This window comes from Coturnix japonica, chromosome 7 (genome assembly GCF_054131305.1).
Source record: "Coturnix japonica strain WE chromosome 7, WE-NBRP24, whole genome shotgun sequence".
Taxonomy (NCBI): domain Eukaryota; kingdom Metazoa; phylum Chordata; class Aves; order Galliformes; family Phasianidae; genus Coturnix; species Coturnix japonica.
In genome coordinates this window covers 32,745,741-32,763,019 of record NC_140669.1, presented here as the reverse complement: position 1 = coordinate 32,763,019, position 17,279 = coordinate 32,745,741, and the positions used below count along the sequence as shown (strand labels likewise).

The following is a 17,279-nucleotide window of genomic DNA, read 5'->3' as shown; positions in this document are numbered from 1 at the left end:
GCAGTTGATGTGAGCACAGCACTGCCCTTGCAAGTTGCCCCAACCTCAGTCCCGATGGATCTGCGCCTGGACCACCAGTTCCCCATGCCTGTGACAGAGCCAACGCTCCGTGAGCAGCAGCTGCAGCAGGAGCTCCTGGCCCTGAAGCAGAAGCAGCAGATCCAGAGGCAGATCCTCATTGCTGAGTTCCAGCGGCAGCATGAGCAGCTCTCCCGGCAGCACGAGGCCCAGCTGCACGAGCACATCAAGGTAAGTGGTGGGCAGCCCTGCTATGGAGGGCTGCTGGTTTGGGATGGAGATGGCATGCCACAAGGCTTTCCCAGTTCAGTTCTCAGGCTGGGTGCTTTACCTGGCTCCATCGTGCAGGACGAAGAGGAAATCTCACACACGGGGTGAGCAGGAAGTGCAGTTCAGAAGATGGCTGTTGCATAGTGAAAATGTTAGACATTATATAAATATTTCACAGTGATAGACTATTGCTATGGTAACATAAGCTTTCAGAATTGCTAATATGCTCCCTTTTCAAAGGGGGATTAACATGGCACATGGTAAATAGTGTTAATGTAATATTAAAAAGCAACCTCAATTCAACCTTATATAACTTTCATTTTAATATAAAGTATATGTCAGAGCGGGGAAGATAGGATTAAAAGTTAATGTTGTATTATTTACAGACTTTTCAAGCACGGTTGTTAGCCTGGGTTTGCAAGAATAGTGGCTGCTTGAAAGTAGATTGATTTAACAGCAAATGCCTTTGTCCTTAGTGGGTCTTGCCTATAGTCTGCTATCTTTGGGACAAAGGTGTGGGGAGGTGCATGTGTATACTCACTGATATACATGCGTGTACATATGTTTGTATGTGCAGTTGTGTGTGGGTACATGTGTAGATGTATTTGTTCATGTGCCTATGTGTAAGCTGATTCGGGTAAAAGTCTGCATTAGAAGAAAATCAAGATCCAATTTTAAGAAGCCAGTTGTCATGGTGTATATCTAGACCATTAGAGTAACGAAGGTCTTCTCTAATCTATAAGGCTGGTTGGATAAAAACTTAAAATAGAAATGAAATAATCCTGTACAAAAAAAGGATGATGACCTGTAAGGCCATCTCCTATGCTGTGTGTCATCTCACCCAAAGAAATGGCATGTTATAATAAAATAAATAAATCCCACAGTATCTCACTAAGAAAACAAACCCCAGACCAACCAGTGAGTAATTAGGGATGTAGATTTTTTGTCAGAGCATACTTCTTGTGTTTGTGTTTTACAGTCAGCACTTGGATTACTGAGTTTCACAGGCTGACAATTGCACTTGGTGCAGTGGCTGTAAGTGCAGGGAATCTGTTATTTTGTCTGGAGAAATTCAACTTATAACCATATATTTGAACTGTGAACTCAGATCTGTTCGGCTGCTTTATGGCTCATGAAAAACAACAGGGAAGGAGGGAGAATATTGAAGGAAATAAATAAGAATCTGAGCATGAGGGGTTGAAATGTGAAATATGGTACAGAAGCGGCTCTGAATGAAGATGGAGAGCTTTTTTATGGAGGAATTCATATGCTTTTAGAAAATCACACATTACATATTGCAATGCTCCAAGCATGCAAGGGGAGGACTGACTACATTGAGTCAAGGGGGAGCTTCCCGCTGCTTTTATCCTCCTCTTTGCTGTTGATGCTGCTGACTTGGGAGTGCACAGCCCTCCTAAGGTCATTAGGACCTAAATGCTGGTGCACATGAAGGTGATGGATCTAAAGAATTGTTTCAGAGCATTTCTGATCCACTGTTTTCTTAACAGAAACACAAGGCAGGGATGCAGTTCATGATCTTCTCTGTTCACTCCCATACGGAGTCTTTAGATTAACTGTGAGAAGGAAGCAGCAAATCCCTGACACTCAGAATTAGATGATTGGTTTGTGTTGTCACTGATGAGATTAAGGATTTCATTAGTCTCTTGTCTCCAAAGCAAACTGTTCAGTATGCAGGAATAACTCAGGCTGAGTGATATAGTTAGGATAGTCTTCAACTGGGAATATTGTTTTGTAGCCTGAGTAGTTTACAGCATTACAGTGAAAGTGTCTGTCACTCCCATTAATACATTTATATTCCAAATTTCTTCTTCAGGCAGACATGTAGCTTACCTGAAGACTGCAGGAGAGCCTGAGCTTGCCCAGATTTCTGTTAAGATTGCATGTTAAGACTGGCAACTAGAGTGGACTTGCAGCGTGCCTCGCTGCGGCATCACTTTTAGTTCATAGATGTTTTCAGCATCCCTCCAGATATTGGGGGTTTTTGATGCAGAAAGCAACCTTTCAGCAGCTACTGCAAGGTAATTACGTACCTTGCAAGCTTGCAAATCGTGCCTCCTGCAGATTAGCTAGAACTTTCAATGTCAGAACAACCTCTGAATGCAATGAAACAGATCAAAAACTTAAAATAAGAGCAGAAAAGTTCAAACCTTACGGTCGTATCAAACAAAATGGCACTTCTTTGACTTTCTCTCTGCCATTGGTTTCCTTGGAAATGGTCAGGACCTTTTGTTATTCATGCTGTTGAATGCTGAAATTGCTTTGTTGTAGGCTATGTCCACAAAGAGGGGAGAGTTTTGCATCTTCCTGTGCTTTGCATATCTTGACAGTGCTATGTATTGATTTGGCTTTTCTCATTGGTGCCTAACGTCCTGTGTTTTAACCAACAAGTGCAAAGCATTTGGTTGTTCATCAGTGTGTTCATCAGCTTGCTGTGCTTTACCCTGTCTTGTGCCTGTTTCTGAGACTACGGTTCCTAGACTGTTAGCGTATTTAGGTACTGTAGGTGTATTTAGGTATTGTAGGTGTATTTAGGTACTGTAGGTGTATTTAGGTATTGTAGGTGTATTTAGGTATTGTAGGTGCATTTAGGTATCGTGGCGCAGCCTCTGGGCGCACCTACAAACACAGAGCAAGTCCTGCGTTGGGTCTCCCATTTGGCAAGACATTTGGATTAAATACCTTTGTACTCTTCCACTTGTTGAATAGCGTTTTCAACAGGAATGCACTGGCTCGGCATCTGCTCCATGGAGTGTCACATGCAGGGTGTTGAGGTGAGGATAAGAATGGTTTTGATGCATTTCTTTAGCAGCTCTTGTACCTAAAGGAGGTAGAGTTTGTGTTTAGCGTTTTCGAGTTAGGGCAAGCAGAGCTGAGATTTTAAAGCACTTCTTTGTTTTAACGTGCTAAACACAGTAGTAATTGTGGTTTGTGTTTGTTTTCTTAATACCGTATTGTTGGTGTGAACAGAGAAACTTACAGATTCAAGTGAAGGCTAAGGGAGTCCCAGCCAAAGTGGTACTATAAGAAACGTCTTAAATTCTTTTCAAAGTCAATTAAATTTGGCTTGAAAAATGTTGGCATGTTTTTGTGCATTTCTATTCCAGTAGATAACTTAATCTGAAGTTTTAGTATTTTCCAGAACTTGGTTTTATCCCAGCAGCCCAGCTTTAAGCATCTGATCTAGAGCAAGGCCAGGCAGGTTGCCTCCATCCCCTGTCCCCCCATCAGTGCCTGCTGTCACAGACACACGTCAGCTGCTCACATATGAGTAGAAATGGTGCTTTGGAAGAAATGCTCTTGGTGTAAAAAGGGACACATTCCAAAGGCCGTGCAGTCTGGAGGAGCAGGCTGAGAGTGATATAATGTTTGTGGAAGAAAAGGCTATAACGGGATGTAGCTGCAGCTCGACATGTTGAGGGAGAGAGGGATTGTCGTGCATAGGGAGGAATGAGAAAAGTCTGACTTGTTTAGGGAAAATTAGCTGAGCCTTCTGAAGACTTCACACCATATGGAAATACAGCAAACTGTCTTTCACAACTACAGTGCAGCTTTGTAAATTGCTGCAGCTTGACATCTGAAAGCGGTGTGAGATGGGAGCTGGGGCTGCAGCGGGGCTGGCTGGAGGGATGGACAGACAGGAGCTCGGCTCCAGCACAGCCGCTTACCTTTGGTGAAGCAGATTTTCCACGGAGGCGTGCCTTTGCCAGATGTGCTTACAGCCTTCCAATCTGCCTTCCTAAATAAAAACAAGGATGGAACAAGGAGCCCGGCGCCCAGGCTGTTGCCGGTGAGGCTGTGGAAAGGCTCTCTGCAGGTTCCAGCGTGAGCTCGGCCTGACCTTTGATTGTGAAGCCACCGGCAGGGAATATTTTCCTTTCTGAGTCACTGATTCCCAGCCAAGATCAGCTGGAAGTTACCAGAAGCTTTTCCATTTGCTTTCTGGTCAAGGGCTGGAGCTAGACGATCGAATTGGGGCAGGACATGTGCTTTGACAGTGTTGGAGGCATCTGGGGCAGCGTGATCTCCATGGAGCAGCGACGTGCCTGGTGGGTGATGCAGCTCATCTCTGCCTTTGCGCTGCTCGAGGTTGGGGCAGGGCTCAGAGGAGCTCTGGCTGTTTTATAGCCAGAGCTGGAAACTTTTTCAGGATGCTGACGCACATCAGCTTTAGCACATGGCAGCAGGCTGCAAAAGTGTGCTGGTGGCAATGGGACGGCTGCAGGCAAGCAGCTAAGGCTCATGGTTCCTTGTGAAACTCAAATCTTGCCCTGGAGGCATGCAGTGGTCTTAATTCTGTCATGCAACTCCTCGTTTTTTTCTGGCATTGGATAAAAGAATATTAGAGTGTGTCAGTAGCAGAGAGAGCACCATGCTATTGGTGCATATATAGCATGGTCAGGTAAGTGCATTTATGGGGTGGTCAGAGACATCATGGGTTCGTGCATGAGAAGTGACAGCACTGTGCATACAAGGGAGCTCCATAACAGTGTTCACTGAGGAGTGATGCTGGAATTGTTTTGCTTTTTCTTTTATTACCACAAAAATCTCATACTTTCAGCAGTATGCTTGTGCTGCCGGGTGGCCACATGCCAGTAAATAAAAATATGTGGAATGTTTTCAGACATTGGCTTTATATATAGCAACATTCAGATAGAACACGGAGAGATGTATTTGGTTTTTGCTGTTTGCAGATGATGTGTTTTCCATCAGCATGGTTTCTGGGCTGTTGGAGGTCAGATAACATACTTAAGCTGGCAGTACCTGAGATGGTTATTCATAGACATGTGGAGGAGCTCTCCAACCATTCCTTAGTTTTCTTTGAGGGTAGAAAGACTTTCCAAAGATATCCGGAGTTCGTATGATGTTGATGTTGAAGTGAAAAGCTGCTCTTGGCTTTCATTTGGTGACAGCTGCCCTTGAAGTGGCTGGTTTGCTCATAGGATTGCTACCTGGTTGCAGTGACAGCAGTTAGTGTGACTGCTTTCAGCACAGCCCTTGTCTCTCCTTGCCCAGAGTCTCTTCTTGGTGGCCTCTTCAAGATGAGTTGTTTCTCCATTTCCAAACAGGGAAAAAATACTCCGATTAAAAACACAGTTGGTGTCACCTGCTTCCATCCCCCACGTCTTTGCTGGCTGCAGTGGGCTGGGGACACTGAAGAAACACCTTGAAGCCTTGACCAGAGTCCTGTTCTGCCCTGCTGCTGCCCCTTCTGTTGTGCTCCTGAGCTGCTTGTTGGGGTATGACCTGCCTCCGTGTAGCCAGACTCCCTCAGCTCCACTTTGTGACTGTTCTGCAGAGCACCCACTCCTTGCAGTCTGCACTGCTTTCAAGAGAAACTTAAAAAGCCCGGAGATACCAGGTGTCTGCCTCTGTGTTCTGATATGATAGGATTATTCATCTTACAGAGCTGCAGCTGGGTACAGGCAGTGGTAAAAACAGACTGAACATTTTGTGCCTCGTTACTACTTGAATTCGTTGCACAGTGTTCTCTTGCTATTTCTAGATGGTTTTCTCTTCTTTGTCACTGACCTTCTCTTGTTCTTTTGGTACACGTAGATGACTTAGTGGCCTGAAAGTCTTAAACCTGGATCGTGCAAAACTTAACTTCTGATGGCAGTAGCCCTGAGGAAAGCTTTTGTAAGATCAGAGCATTTGCTCTCTTTGAAGGCTGGGGGTGATTTTCTTCATGCTCAAAGGCAAGATCTTTTCCAAGAACAGCGAGGGGCAAATCTGCACGCGCAGCTGTGTGTAATGCCAGATTCTTAGAGGATTCTGAGAAGCATCGGTGGTTTCTGGACTGAGGCTGGATTTGCTCAGCCAGGAAGGCTGTCTGCAATAGTCCTTACAGATGGTCTTAGAAGATGAGGTGGTTAAAGGGATGTGTTTGCTTTCGGCTCCTTCTGAGATGGACCACTGTTTGCTGGGTGGAAGGAGCAGAATGGGAACTCCAGACTTTTCCATCTTGATGACATGCATGCAAAGACTTCTCTTAAGAATTGAAATTACAGATCTCACTCCAGCTGGTGGACTTTCATCCCATAGAACCCTGTGCCCATGTCTGTCTGTGGTGTTGGCTGTGAAGCAAGCCATGCCCTCCATGCACCATCACCTGTGTCCTTTGGTTCAAGGTTCCCAGCTTTCTGTCAGAATCTTGTAGAGTCTTTCCTTGGAGTCTTAAATTGGGCTGGCTCTTGGATATTCTCTGAAAGCCCAACTGATGTAAATGAGAGAAATGTCAGGGTTCGCTGGCTCACAAATAACAAGATCTTGCTTTCAGTGGAATCTAAGCAACTTTAGAAGTGCTTAAATGTGTTTTTTTCATAGCATGGATTTGTCTCCTGGCATAATGTGAGTGGGGCACACTGGTATTATTTTAAAGATTAAGGCCTTATGGTTTCTATGCAATGTAGAATTTTCAAAATAAATGGCAGAGGGGGGGAAAAAAAGCACATTTCCAGTTCACACTTAAATTTTCAGCTTCAACTTTATGTTATTTTTGATCTAGATAAAATTAGATTGGTAATAAGGTTTAAGAGAATACGTTGAGAACAAGGGCAGGAGGAGAGAAACACCCAAGCAAATCCTGTTAAAATATCAGAAATAGCGACCTGTTAATATACACTATCACTGATTAAATTAACATTCATAAACTGAGGATTCCTGTTACTGTATATGGTCTCAGCAAAATTCAGCTGGTGTACATGAGGGTGAAGTTGCACTTCAAATGTAAATCATACAGTGAATAACCTCACTTGTCTATACACAGTACAAACAATGTTTTAGGCTTAATCTCCATGTTTATGTTTCCTGTTGAACTGGTGATGATGTGTAAAAATGATGGATGTTTGGTATTTCGGTTGGTGGCATGTTACCTTTAAACATGATGCTTCTGCTCTGCCTGCATGAGCATTGAATGATATTGGCCACTCTCGTTCAGTCAGTAGCCTTCCTGCAGGCACAGCAGGCATGTGGGCTGTCACTGTCTCCTTTCAGGCACAGGAACAAAAGGTGGTCTGCTTCACCTCACCAGAGGGCATTAAAACTCTGACAAATGGAGCTGATCCCAGACACACAAGTGGGGGCTGATGCTTAGTGGCAGCAGTTGGACTCACATCAGTGGGAATGCCAAAGATGCAACTGCGCACATCTTGTTGCCCTCCAGTTCCTTTCTGTTCAGGAGTGGAAGGCACTTCCTTGTCTCATTTCACTTTATACAGTTGCTTTGCAGATATGCAAAGGACAGAAGTTGAACTTACTGCACAAACTTTTAGCCTTTTAGGAATGGTGAGCAGTCATAGGATGGAGATACAGAAGGTATATATCTGTGTATGAACTGCCATACTAATAATGTGGGATCTTTTCACCTAGATCTGTCAGTAAAGAAACTTAGCTATCATTCCCTCTCCTGAAGACATATGAGCCTCATAAACTTGAACACCAGACAGTCTCAGTTGGATACGTCTACCTCAGACCCATCTCTTGCCCAGGAAGCTGTCAACAGGGAAGGATTGTTTTCCTGCTCAGTGGAGAGGCTGGCTGCAGGGAATTCTGGCACAGGAGTGCCTGCTGTCAGCCTGTCTGATAGCTGGAAGGGGGCATGCTGAATATACGTTCAGATATGTCCAAGAAGAGAGGTGATAGGCGTTTGTTTGCCTGAGCTGTATTTTCAGATGTTTGTGTCTAGGAGCTCTTGCTACTTGGCTCCTGTTGAAAACCACAACTCTTCCTCCCTCCTTTCCCAGTATAACCAATTAATTCTGACTTGTCTCCGGTATTCCAGAAGATATCGTCCATAAAACCTGACTATTCCTTGGAATTAAAACTCATTGTGATGGAGCCAAGAGAGAGAATCCTGAAGCAGGAGCAATAGCCCGAGACTGCAGTAAACAGGATGGGGAGAATATGAAGTGGAGAATTCAGCCAAAGGAATGGCTAGCTTTGAAATTTGTCTAAAATGACCCTGAAAATGATTTACCTTAAAAACATTTTTGCTCTAAAACAGTCTGTACTCGTGCTTGGGATTGCCTTGACCCAGAGACAGCTTTTTGTGCTTGTCCCTATGAGGTTCACATGGACCCACATCTCAGGTCTTTCCAGATCCCTTTGGATGGCATCCCTTCCTCCTGTTGTGTCAGCTGCAGCGCTCAGTGTGCCATCATCCACAAACTTGCTGAGGGTGCACTCAGTCCTGCTGTCTGTCACTGATAAAGACAATAAACAGTCCTGGTCACAAGACAGGCTTGGGACACTGTTTGTCACTGATTTCCTCCTGGACTTGTATGTGCAAGTAGGAATGTTGGCCCATGGAGCCAGACTACCCTTTCATCTGTGCTTCTGCATAACTACCTTGCTCTGGAAGGAGTTAGAAATGCCAGATTCCAAGAAGAGCAGAAGTGCTTAGTGTGATGTCCTGCTGTGCTGTTGCGTGTTGTAGCACCTCCTGTAGGTGATCTGAGGTTCGGGTTGCAGTTAGGAGGTGGACACAATACAAAGCTGCTTTGGATCACAGCTAACTTTTATCAGCAGTAAGTGTGCCAGCTGTTGCTCACCCAGACTTGCACATGTGGTTATCTTCAGCTGCATGAGCAAGGGTGAGCTTTCTAGGTACAGATAGTTTTATGTTGCCTTCCACTAATTGCTGTAAGGTAAGATGTTCAAGATATATATTATATAGATGTAGGAGCTATAGTTGAAGCTTCAGAATTTCTCCTGCTTTGCAGATTTTAATCAGTTTTACCGTGGTGTGTCAGGTGAAAGACAGAAGGACCTTTAAAGAGAAGGAAGAAGCAGAGTGTGGGCAGAGAGCTGTGTCTGGCTTCTGGGGGAAGAATAAGGTGGTGTCTGCAGCAGATTGGGGGATGCAGGCGGGATCTGCATTCTTCTGCTCATCTAGCAAATGAGGGAGTGGTTATGGAAGCCTTAATGCAGCTTTCCAGCAAGTGGGATCTTTTGTGTCAGTAGCACAGATTGCATGCAGGTATGGTGTTAGTTTGTGTTCAGATAGATGTGCCTGAGAACTGAAGACAACTGTGGAATGTGGTGGCAAAATCCACCACACTGCTGAGCCCATATTGGCTGGTGGAGAATTGAGAAATAGCTGGACATGCTCTACATGTTCCCTGTTACATTTATTAATATTAATATACGCTAAAGGAGCACCAGAAACACCAGCTTACAGGTACAGTCGAACATTTGTGCAGTTCTCATGAATAGTGGAAGCAGCGACATTAAACATATGCAGGAATCCCCCATAGTTAGAAATATTGACAAATATTTATTTTGGCAAAAGCACCTTATTCAGATGTTCTGAGCTGTGCTCGCTAATACAGTGTGCCTATTTGTCACTCGGCATGCTTCTCAAGTTGGTAGCTGTATTACTGGTCTGAATGCAAGGGATTTCCCTTGGTGCATCGCTTTGTGTTTCATAGATATTTAGCTTTCGTTGCAGTTCAGAAACATCACTTCAGCTACATGCAATCAGCACGCAAGTCTTGCAGAGTCGGCTTTGATTTCATTTACCAGCAAGAGAGACCGAATGCAGCGTGTGGTTGGTGAGCCAGATCAGACACAGTAATTAATAACCTTTATCAGAGCCACCTCTCAGTGAGCATCTCTTTATATGAGCCATCCAGATAAGGCATTGTTTTTTTCATTTACATTTCACTACAGATGTCAATGGAAGCATGCTTCCTCCTAAAGCATCATAATGTATGTAAACCATTGCGGGAAGCATAGCATGCAGAGCCTCAGAGACTGCAGATGGAGAGAAAAGGCTCCTGATTTCATAAAAATAACAAAACCTGTTTTAACATATTGTGCATTAAATATTGTTCATTTGCATACTTTCTATGGCTAGGTTATAAAAGCCCACCATGTGGTGGACTTGTTGGAAGTCTGAAAAGATAGTCTTTCTCCAAATGGAGATGTGTTAGTAGAAGCTGCTGCTTAATTATAAAACCAAAATAACTTGTTTTCTGCGTTATTCTCTTTTTTAACATGTTTTGTGTTTTTCTTTTTTACTTCTGTGGGTTTTCAGAGTCAGGTTTTTTGCTGTTGCCATAGAACACAATAGCATTTAGGGAGGGAACTCACTGCGAGTTGTGCTAGCTTGAGCTTGCTGTTGTACAACAGTCTGCCTGCCTGGAGCCAGCAGCAGCAGGGACTCCTCGATGCGGAGCTTCCAGCAGATAGCCCAGCAGATTGTACAGTACTACTTGCATTATTTTTTCCTGCATCTTTATATAGAATAGTATAATTTTATGTATAGCGCAGCCACGGTTGAAACACTCGAAGAGTAGAAATGCACAATACCGCGAGTTAAAATGAGAAATGGCTGTCAAATCATAAATAGAAAATGCGAAAGAGAAGGGAAAAGAATCAGTGTTTTGTGTGTAGAAGTCTTGCATACACATGCACATATGTTGTCAGGGCTTGAGAAAGGATGGAGCGAGCCACATGCTTGAGGGGAGCAGGTTCCCTGGCACGGTGGCCTTAGCTTGGCCTGGTCCCATAGAGTTTTGGGAGCATGGAGCAGTGGGTGGCATCGGAGCACAGACACCCATTAAGCTCAGGCTCAGAGAACCTCAGCGATGGCCAGAGAGTATGCAGCATTCCAGGTTTTGAATGCTAATGCTGCCAGCTTCAGATCAATCTGCTAATTTATAAGCTGCCAACGTAAAGAGTGCGGACGAGTGCGCGGTGGCAGGGGTGCCTGCATCCCTGGGGGTTTGACTTCAGTGCCTGCTTTGCTGGGGAAGGTGCAAATGAAATTGGGAAGTGGCAAAGGGATAGCAGTGACCTTTCTTAGGATGAGATGGTAGTATCTTAGTGCCAGCTTTTTCTTAAGAATAAAACGATTTTCAGTGGAACTCGAGGTTTTTCAGGGGGAAGCACCATTTGCAAGCCCTATGGAGATCAATTCACACCTTGCCAAGCTGAGAGCTGCCGAGGCTTGTCATTTGTCACCTGCTTTTCTCAGCACAGCTCATTGCTGGCCGACCGTCAGGGCTCAGGGTGTTCTCTGATCACTGACAGGTAACGCCCCGAGGCCCCACAGCCTTGTACACCACCTCCAGACCACTGATAAAACAGCCCCACAAGGGATGCTTGGGGTTGGAAAGGATCGCTACGTGTGATCCCAGCAGGTTGGGGTGTGCACACATCCATTAGGTTGCTGGATCTGGGGACCCGAGTGGAGACTGCAGGGCTGGATGGGGGCCCTGAGGAGCTGCCTTGGTGGCAGTGAAACTAATGATAGTTTATATCCCTTGTGAAGAATCACTGTGGTAAAGCAGCCTTTGGTGTTTCAGCTCCTGAACACTCCATTTGATGAAAGCTTTGCAAATTTGAGCCTTAATTAGGCAGGCCATCTCTACTTCTTGCATGGATGTTGGAAGAGCTGGGGTGTATCCTTCGTGAGAGGCTATCAGAAGCTGCTTTTCTAAGGAAGGAATTGTCTGTAATTAAACTTACAAATGGGTGGTGATCCATTCCTCCAGGAAGCATTTATCTGAGGTGTGAGGTCTGCACAGCAGGCAGGAGGTGACCAGTGCACAATGAAGTTAAAAGGCTGCAGTAGATGAGTTGGTCCATGGGAACTCTTGTCTGTTCACTGATAGAGAAGGACCTTTGGAGAAACCAGTATGTAAAGTTATGTAATTAAAGCTTATTCAGAAATACATTTGTGTGGTGGAACTTGCAGAGCCAGTGTTGATGGAGCACACTGAACAGGCTCCTGAACATGAGCTCAATTGTATTCCTTCAGCAAGAATGCATGTAAGATGTCATAGTTTTGTGATGGGGGGAGGGAAAGAAATGCCCAACTGAAATAGCTGTGGGGGAAAAAGAATACACAAAAAACCAACACAACTCAGCTGGGTCAGTGACTTGTCCAGCAAAGCTGCACAGTGGTTTGTGCTGTGTTAGGACAGGATCCATAGGCACCAGATTTTGGCATGGAAGCATTGAGCACTGCCCTGAATTAGAAAATAGGGCTGCACAAAGTGCCTGGGAGTGCTTCTTTCCAGAAAGAAAATGCTACCTTTCCTCCTTCTGTGGTCTAAACGTGATTAATATCAACTGATGGGAAGTTCTGTTCTAGCACCAGGAGGTCTGACTGTGTTAATTTGCTGCTTTTCCCTCGTCCCTTTCCCGCAGCAGCAGCAGGAGATGCTGGCAATGAAGCATCAGCAGGAGCTGCTGGAGCACCAGAGGAAGCTGGAGCAGCACCGGCAGGAGCAGGAGCTGGAGAAGCAGCACCGAGAGCAGAAACTTCAACAGCTGAAAAACAAAGAGAAAGGAAAGGAGAGTAAGTAGCAAAAGCTCTCTTGGTTCAGTGATGACAGGTAGAGCAGATGGATGGAAGCCATAAAGCAGCTTCATAAAGCTAAAGAAACCTCCCTGATAGTCTTTCTACAGAGCTTCCTTGCACAGGAGCTAATGTAGACGCTTTGGAGGTATTGAGGGTAAAAGAGGAATTTATTTCTATGCTTTATCTTCATTTTTGTCTTTCTAAATGCCGTTTTAGCATTTTTCAAAAGGAAGCATATCGTCTCTTTATTTGATTTAACATTTTCTGAAGTATTTTTGGCAGCTTTCCTAATGGAGGCAGAATATTAAACCCATAAAATACACCAGATGCACACTGCTTTTCTTTTCCTTTCCTTAATTTCACCCTTTTAAGTTGTAGGCGAGTTCTCAGTTTTTAGCTTTAAAGTGTTTTCATTCAGAAGCACTTCTTTCATGAGGTACAGACTGTGGTTGGCTTCCCCACGTGTTATTATGCACTTCACAAGATTCAGTAACATGATTATGGCCTCACAAATCCCCTTATCAAAGACACTTTGGTTACTTGTTCGGTTTTCTTTTAGCAGTGAATGGGAGGAAAAATACCTTACAGAGTTGTATTATCAACTCATTAGGTCTCCATTCCATGTGAAATAAGGAAGCCTGTGATGGAAGCAGCAGAGAGGGCTAAGGGCTACCAGCAGATGAGATGCTGTCTGGGGACTAGGAACAAGACAAAGCTACAAGAACAGCTTCTCTTGCAGGAAGGAGCTGGGGTGGAGGAGACTGCAAATGCTTTCTGCAGGTTGAATTCCTCACTCCCTTTGCATGCATTGTGTGAGAACAGATTTTTGTTTAACCTTCATTCAGGTGAGGGAACTTGCAGACCTGCCCCAATGTCTCACCAAGGCAGTTCATAGGAGGTCGAAGGTCTGTTTGTTTTGTTTGGGTTTTCAGTGTTTAAGCTGTAGGAGAGAAACCAAAGGATCAGAATTTCCTTAAAAGAAGCATTTGAACTGGGCTGTTTTCCCAAATAAAAACAATCAATTTGAACTGGGTGAGACCTGTAAGTACTTAAACTTAATCCGGCTCTTCTCATCAACTGCTTACCTTGTATCAGTGTTTCAATGGATCCCTCTGCAAAACAGACTTCTGGCTATTCTCATTAAGATAGTTTGCAGTAAACAAAAGCTCCTGCGTGCCTGAGCACCTGAGTCTGAAGCACCTTTTGGTTGAAACATAGGTGCAGAGGAAAGAGCAGAACTTGAGGGTGCTAAGTTGAGAATCCAGTTCCCATGGCTACAGTTTTATTTTTAAAATACTTTTATTTAAGAAGTACTCCAGCTTATAATCACTAGGGCAGCTCGCCTCTTAAAAATCCTTCTCACATCAGAAAATTCTACTAAGTAATAGTTGAAATTGTCCAAGTCTGAAATTTGAAGAGTAATAGTTGAAGGATGTCATTTCTTCTCCATCCTTCCCCCATCACTGTAAGCCAAAAGACATTGTTTTGTATCTTTTAGAAGGCAAATCACAAATAGAGTTAAATTAACACGATAGCAGTTCTTTGCTTTCTCATCTCGGGATCCTAGAGCTGTGCCTTGTGAACTGTAATCTGTTATCACAAAGCATACGATCAAAGCACGACTTCCAAGAGAAGAAGGGAAGTCCATATGAGACTAAAGGTGTTTTTTGGGCAGGATGAGGAGTTGGTTGTTCTGTCTTTCCACTGCTATAACTGAACCTAGAACCATGCCATGTTCATCAGTGTTTCCAGACACACCAAATCTGTCTTCCTGTCTCCCTCCTGGGCAGGAACCACTCCATGCCTTTCTGCTTGGGCAGCCTCAGGCTGGGGCTTTCTCCTACATGTTGGCCAGCTATGATCAGCCCACACTATTATTAGGGGCTTTCTCTTGTTAGTTCCCCCCATTTGTTCTGCTCCTCTCTTCTTGCACTGCACAACCCCTCTCCTTCTTGGGGGAGCTCACTCCTGCTTCTGACCCTTATTTTCTTACCGCTACCCATGCTTTATCCTACATACAGTTACAGTTCGATTCTGGCACAGCATGTAACCTGTGTGCTTTCATTCCTTATTACCCTGCTGTGGTCTGTCACTTCTGCTAGGGCTGATTGTCTGGCTTCCTGCCTCTGGATTTATTCCATACATGAGGGCTTTTGGCATCTGACTTCTGCTCTCGCCCTCTTTGCCTGTTCTCTACATGGTGATGCACCATCACCTATGTGCCAGTTTTTGCTTTCTGCCTTTCGCTTCCTCTTCTCTAATGTCTCCACTGGGTATCGCAGGGTAGTTCTGCCTGTATCATATCACTACGTATATGATACATTAAAAATGAATAAGGTTTTTCTTTTCATCTTTTGACTCAAGGATCAGGAGCTGAACGATGGTCTGCTCAACATGACATCTTTGTCCACAGCTCCATCATTGCTTTGGGTAGAGAAGATCTCCACGTTTTTATCCTGTTAGCATATGTGGGGCCCATCAGCTGCTAGTTTAGGAGGAAGATGTGCCAAGGAAGCTTTTGGAAACCTCACGATCCAACAACGTTTGGCTTCAAATCCTCTAAATAATGTCAGATTTATCTAAAACTGATAGAACACAACCGTGTTTAAGTGTTTTTAAGATGCTAATAGATCAGAGATGACACTTTTTGGAGAGATAAGGCCTTTATGCATGAATTTGTCACCTATTCTGGTCTAGCCATGTGGCTCTCAAACTCATAGGAATTTACCTCCAGCTCCTCAGTTGAACTTCCCACTGGGGCAAGCGCCAAGCCCTACATTTTGTACAACTAGTGAGAAATGCTGGGCTCCAAAACAGTGAATTTTCAAGCTTTTCAGCTCCATTTCAGTGGTTGAGCAATATTACATCTTCAGGCTGTGATTTGTAGAATTATTCCAGCTTCCTTGTGGAGTTATTAAATATATATATATATATTGTTTCCCCAGTCTGTCAGATGGCACTGTGCTGTTGCATAGGATCCAGGAGACAAAAGATCACCCTGTGTCATATTTGTAGGTGTGCCAGCAGAGCAGACGATTTTCCTGGCCTTTTCATTTACTTGTAGCCCAGTTATTTTCCTTTTGGAATTCTTGGTTTACGCTGTGGTGCAGATGAACCATAATTTTCCACATGTTCAGCTTGCCAGACTTTCTATGCATTACTCCATCAGGAACTGTGCCTGCGAATCTGTTCTGTCAACTGAATGATAACTTTAATCCATCACTACAGTAAAACAGACTGGTCTCTATTGTGGAGGAAATGATGATTAGAAATTATACAGTTGACATTTTAACTCTACGCAGTGAAATTACTGACTTTTTTTTTTTCTTTAAATGTTAGATTTTCTATTTGAAGAAATAGATTGCACACTTGGAAGTGAATTGGAATATTATGTGTGTCTTATTGTACACAGATACTTCTGAACAAAGAAGTCCTTATTTACAAGCTTTTTCAAGGCAGCATCTACATATGAGACATTCATCTCGTTCCCCTTCTGCTTGCAGATATGACATTTAAAAACATGAGTGTACACAAGACCCTTTTTCTTACATACCTTCCATTAAACTAAAGCTGCAATACCTAGTGTGGCTCTTTACCCTAAGTTAACTCCTATGCAAGTGTAAAAATCCTCTTTAGAGATCATGTGTAGTAAAATGATAAATCTCTGATCATATCTCCATCTGCAAACATCCGGTGTGATTATAAGCAGAGCTAAGGGGGGAAAAAAAAGGAGAGCTCCTTATTGGAGACACTTTGTTCTTCTCTTTGAAACAGAAGCTTCTCTATTGGACTGAAATAAAATCAAGCATTTAATTCTGAATCCTTTTAGAACTTTTAATTCTTAAAGGATGTATCTTTTTTCTTTGCTACAGCTTTTGTCCAAAGTCAACTGATTGAATATCTTTGTATTTGGCTTCTCAGGTGCAGTGGCAAGCACGGAAGTAAAGATGAAATTACAAGAATTTGTCTTAAATAAGAAGAAGGCTTTGGCACACCGGAATCTCAACCACTGCATTTCCAGTGACCCTCGCTTCTGGTACGGGTAAGTGGTGCTGGGCTTATCTGTACGATTCAGCCTGTGCCACCTTTTCTCACAATTGCTGCAGCTGGGGAATAGGCCTGGTGTATTTACTGACCAACCATAACGCTGAGAGAACTAGAGGTTGAATTTGATGAATGACGTGAGCAAAAAAGCATTTTTTAAGGGTTTCCAAGTGAATGTTTTTCCTCTTATTCAGTGTCACTGTATTTTTGTGAGCAGTGGTCTTCACTGTCATCTTGAATCCATGATTACTTAAGCTAACCAAGCCACCAAGATCTGCCTTTTGTAAGTTCTTTAGTTTTTCACCGGGATTTGATCCAGACAAGGGTTATAAAACATGAACTTTCAGGAAATCAGGTTTTATGCTTAGTGAACTGCAGCTCAGGATAGTTGAGCTAGCATGGCTTTTATTGCCTGCTTCTCATCTCAGCCTCTCAAAGCTGGAAGTTTTGTTTCTCTGTGAACTGCTACAAGCATGAAGTGCACCCTGCCTGTACTTCTGCTGATGTCTACATTTTCTACTGTGGATACCCTGGAATATCCGAATGTCGTGTGAAGTGAGAAGATAGCAGGTGTTCTTATGACTATGAAGCAAAGAGTGATTTCTTCTATTAGTTC

General features: G+C 43.7%; 1 protein-coding gene across 26 annotated transcripts in view; it reads left to right on the top strand.

Annotated features, from left to right (window-relative positions):
* Nucleotides 1–17,279, top strand: part of HDAC4 (histone deacetylase 4) — a 182,875-nt gene that overhangs the window by 85,763 nt on the left and 79,833 nt on the right. For 11 of the 26 annotated variants that reach the window (XM_085553661.1, XM_085553656.1, XM_015867781.3 and 8 more), the window contains 3 exons: nt 5–249; nt 12,466–12,616; nt 16,541–16,661. In XM_085553661.1, the coding sequence (XP_085409787.1) occupies nt 5–249; nt 12,466–12,616; nt 16,541–16,661 (517 nt within the window). The remainder of the gene's footprint in view (nt 1–4; nt 250–12,465; nt 12,617–16,540; nt 16,662–17,279) is intronic. The other 15 variants (XM_085553651.1, XM_085553660.1, XM_015867788.3 and 12 more) reach the window with 3 other exon arrangements.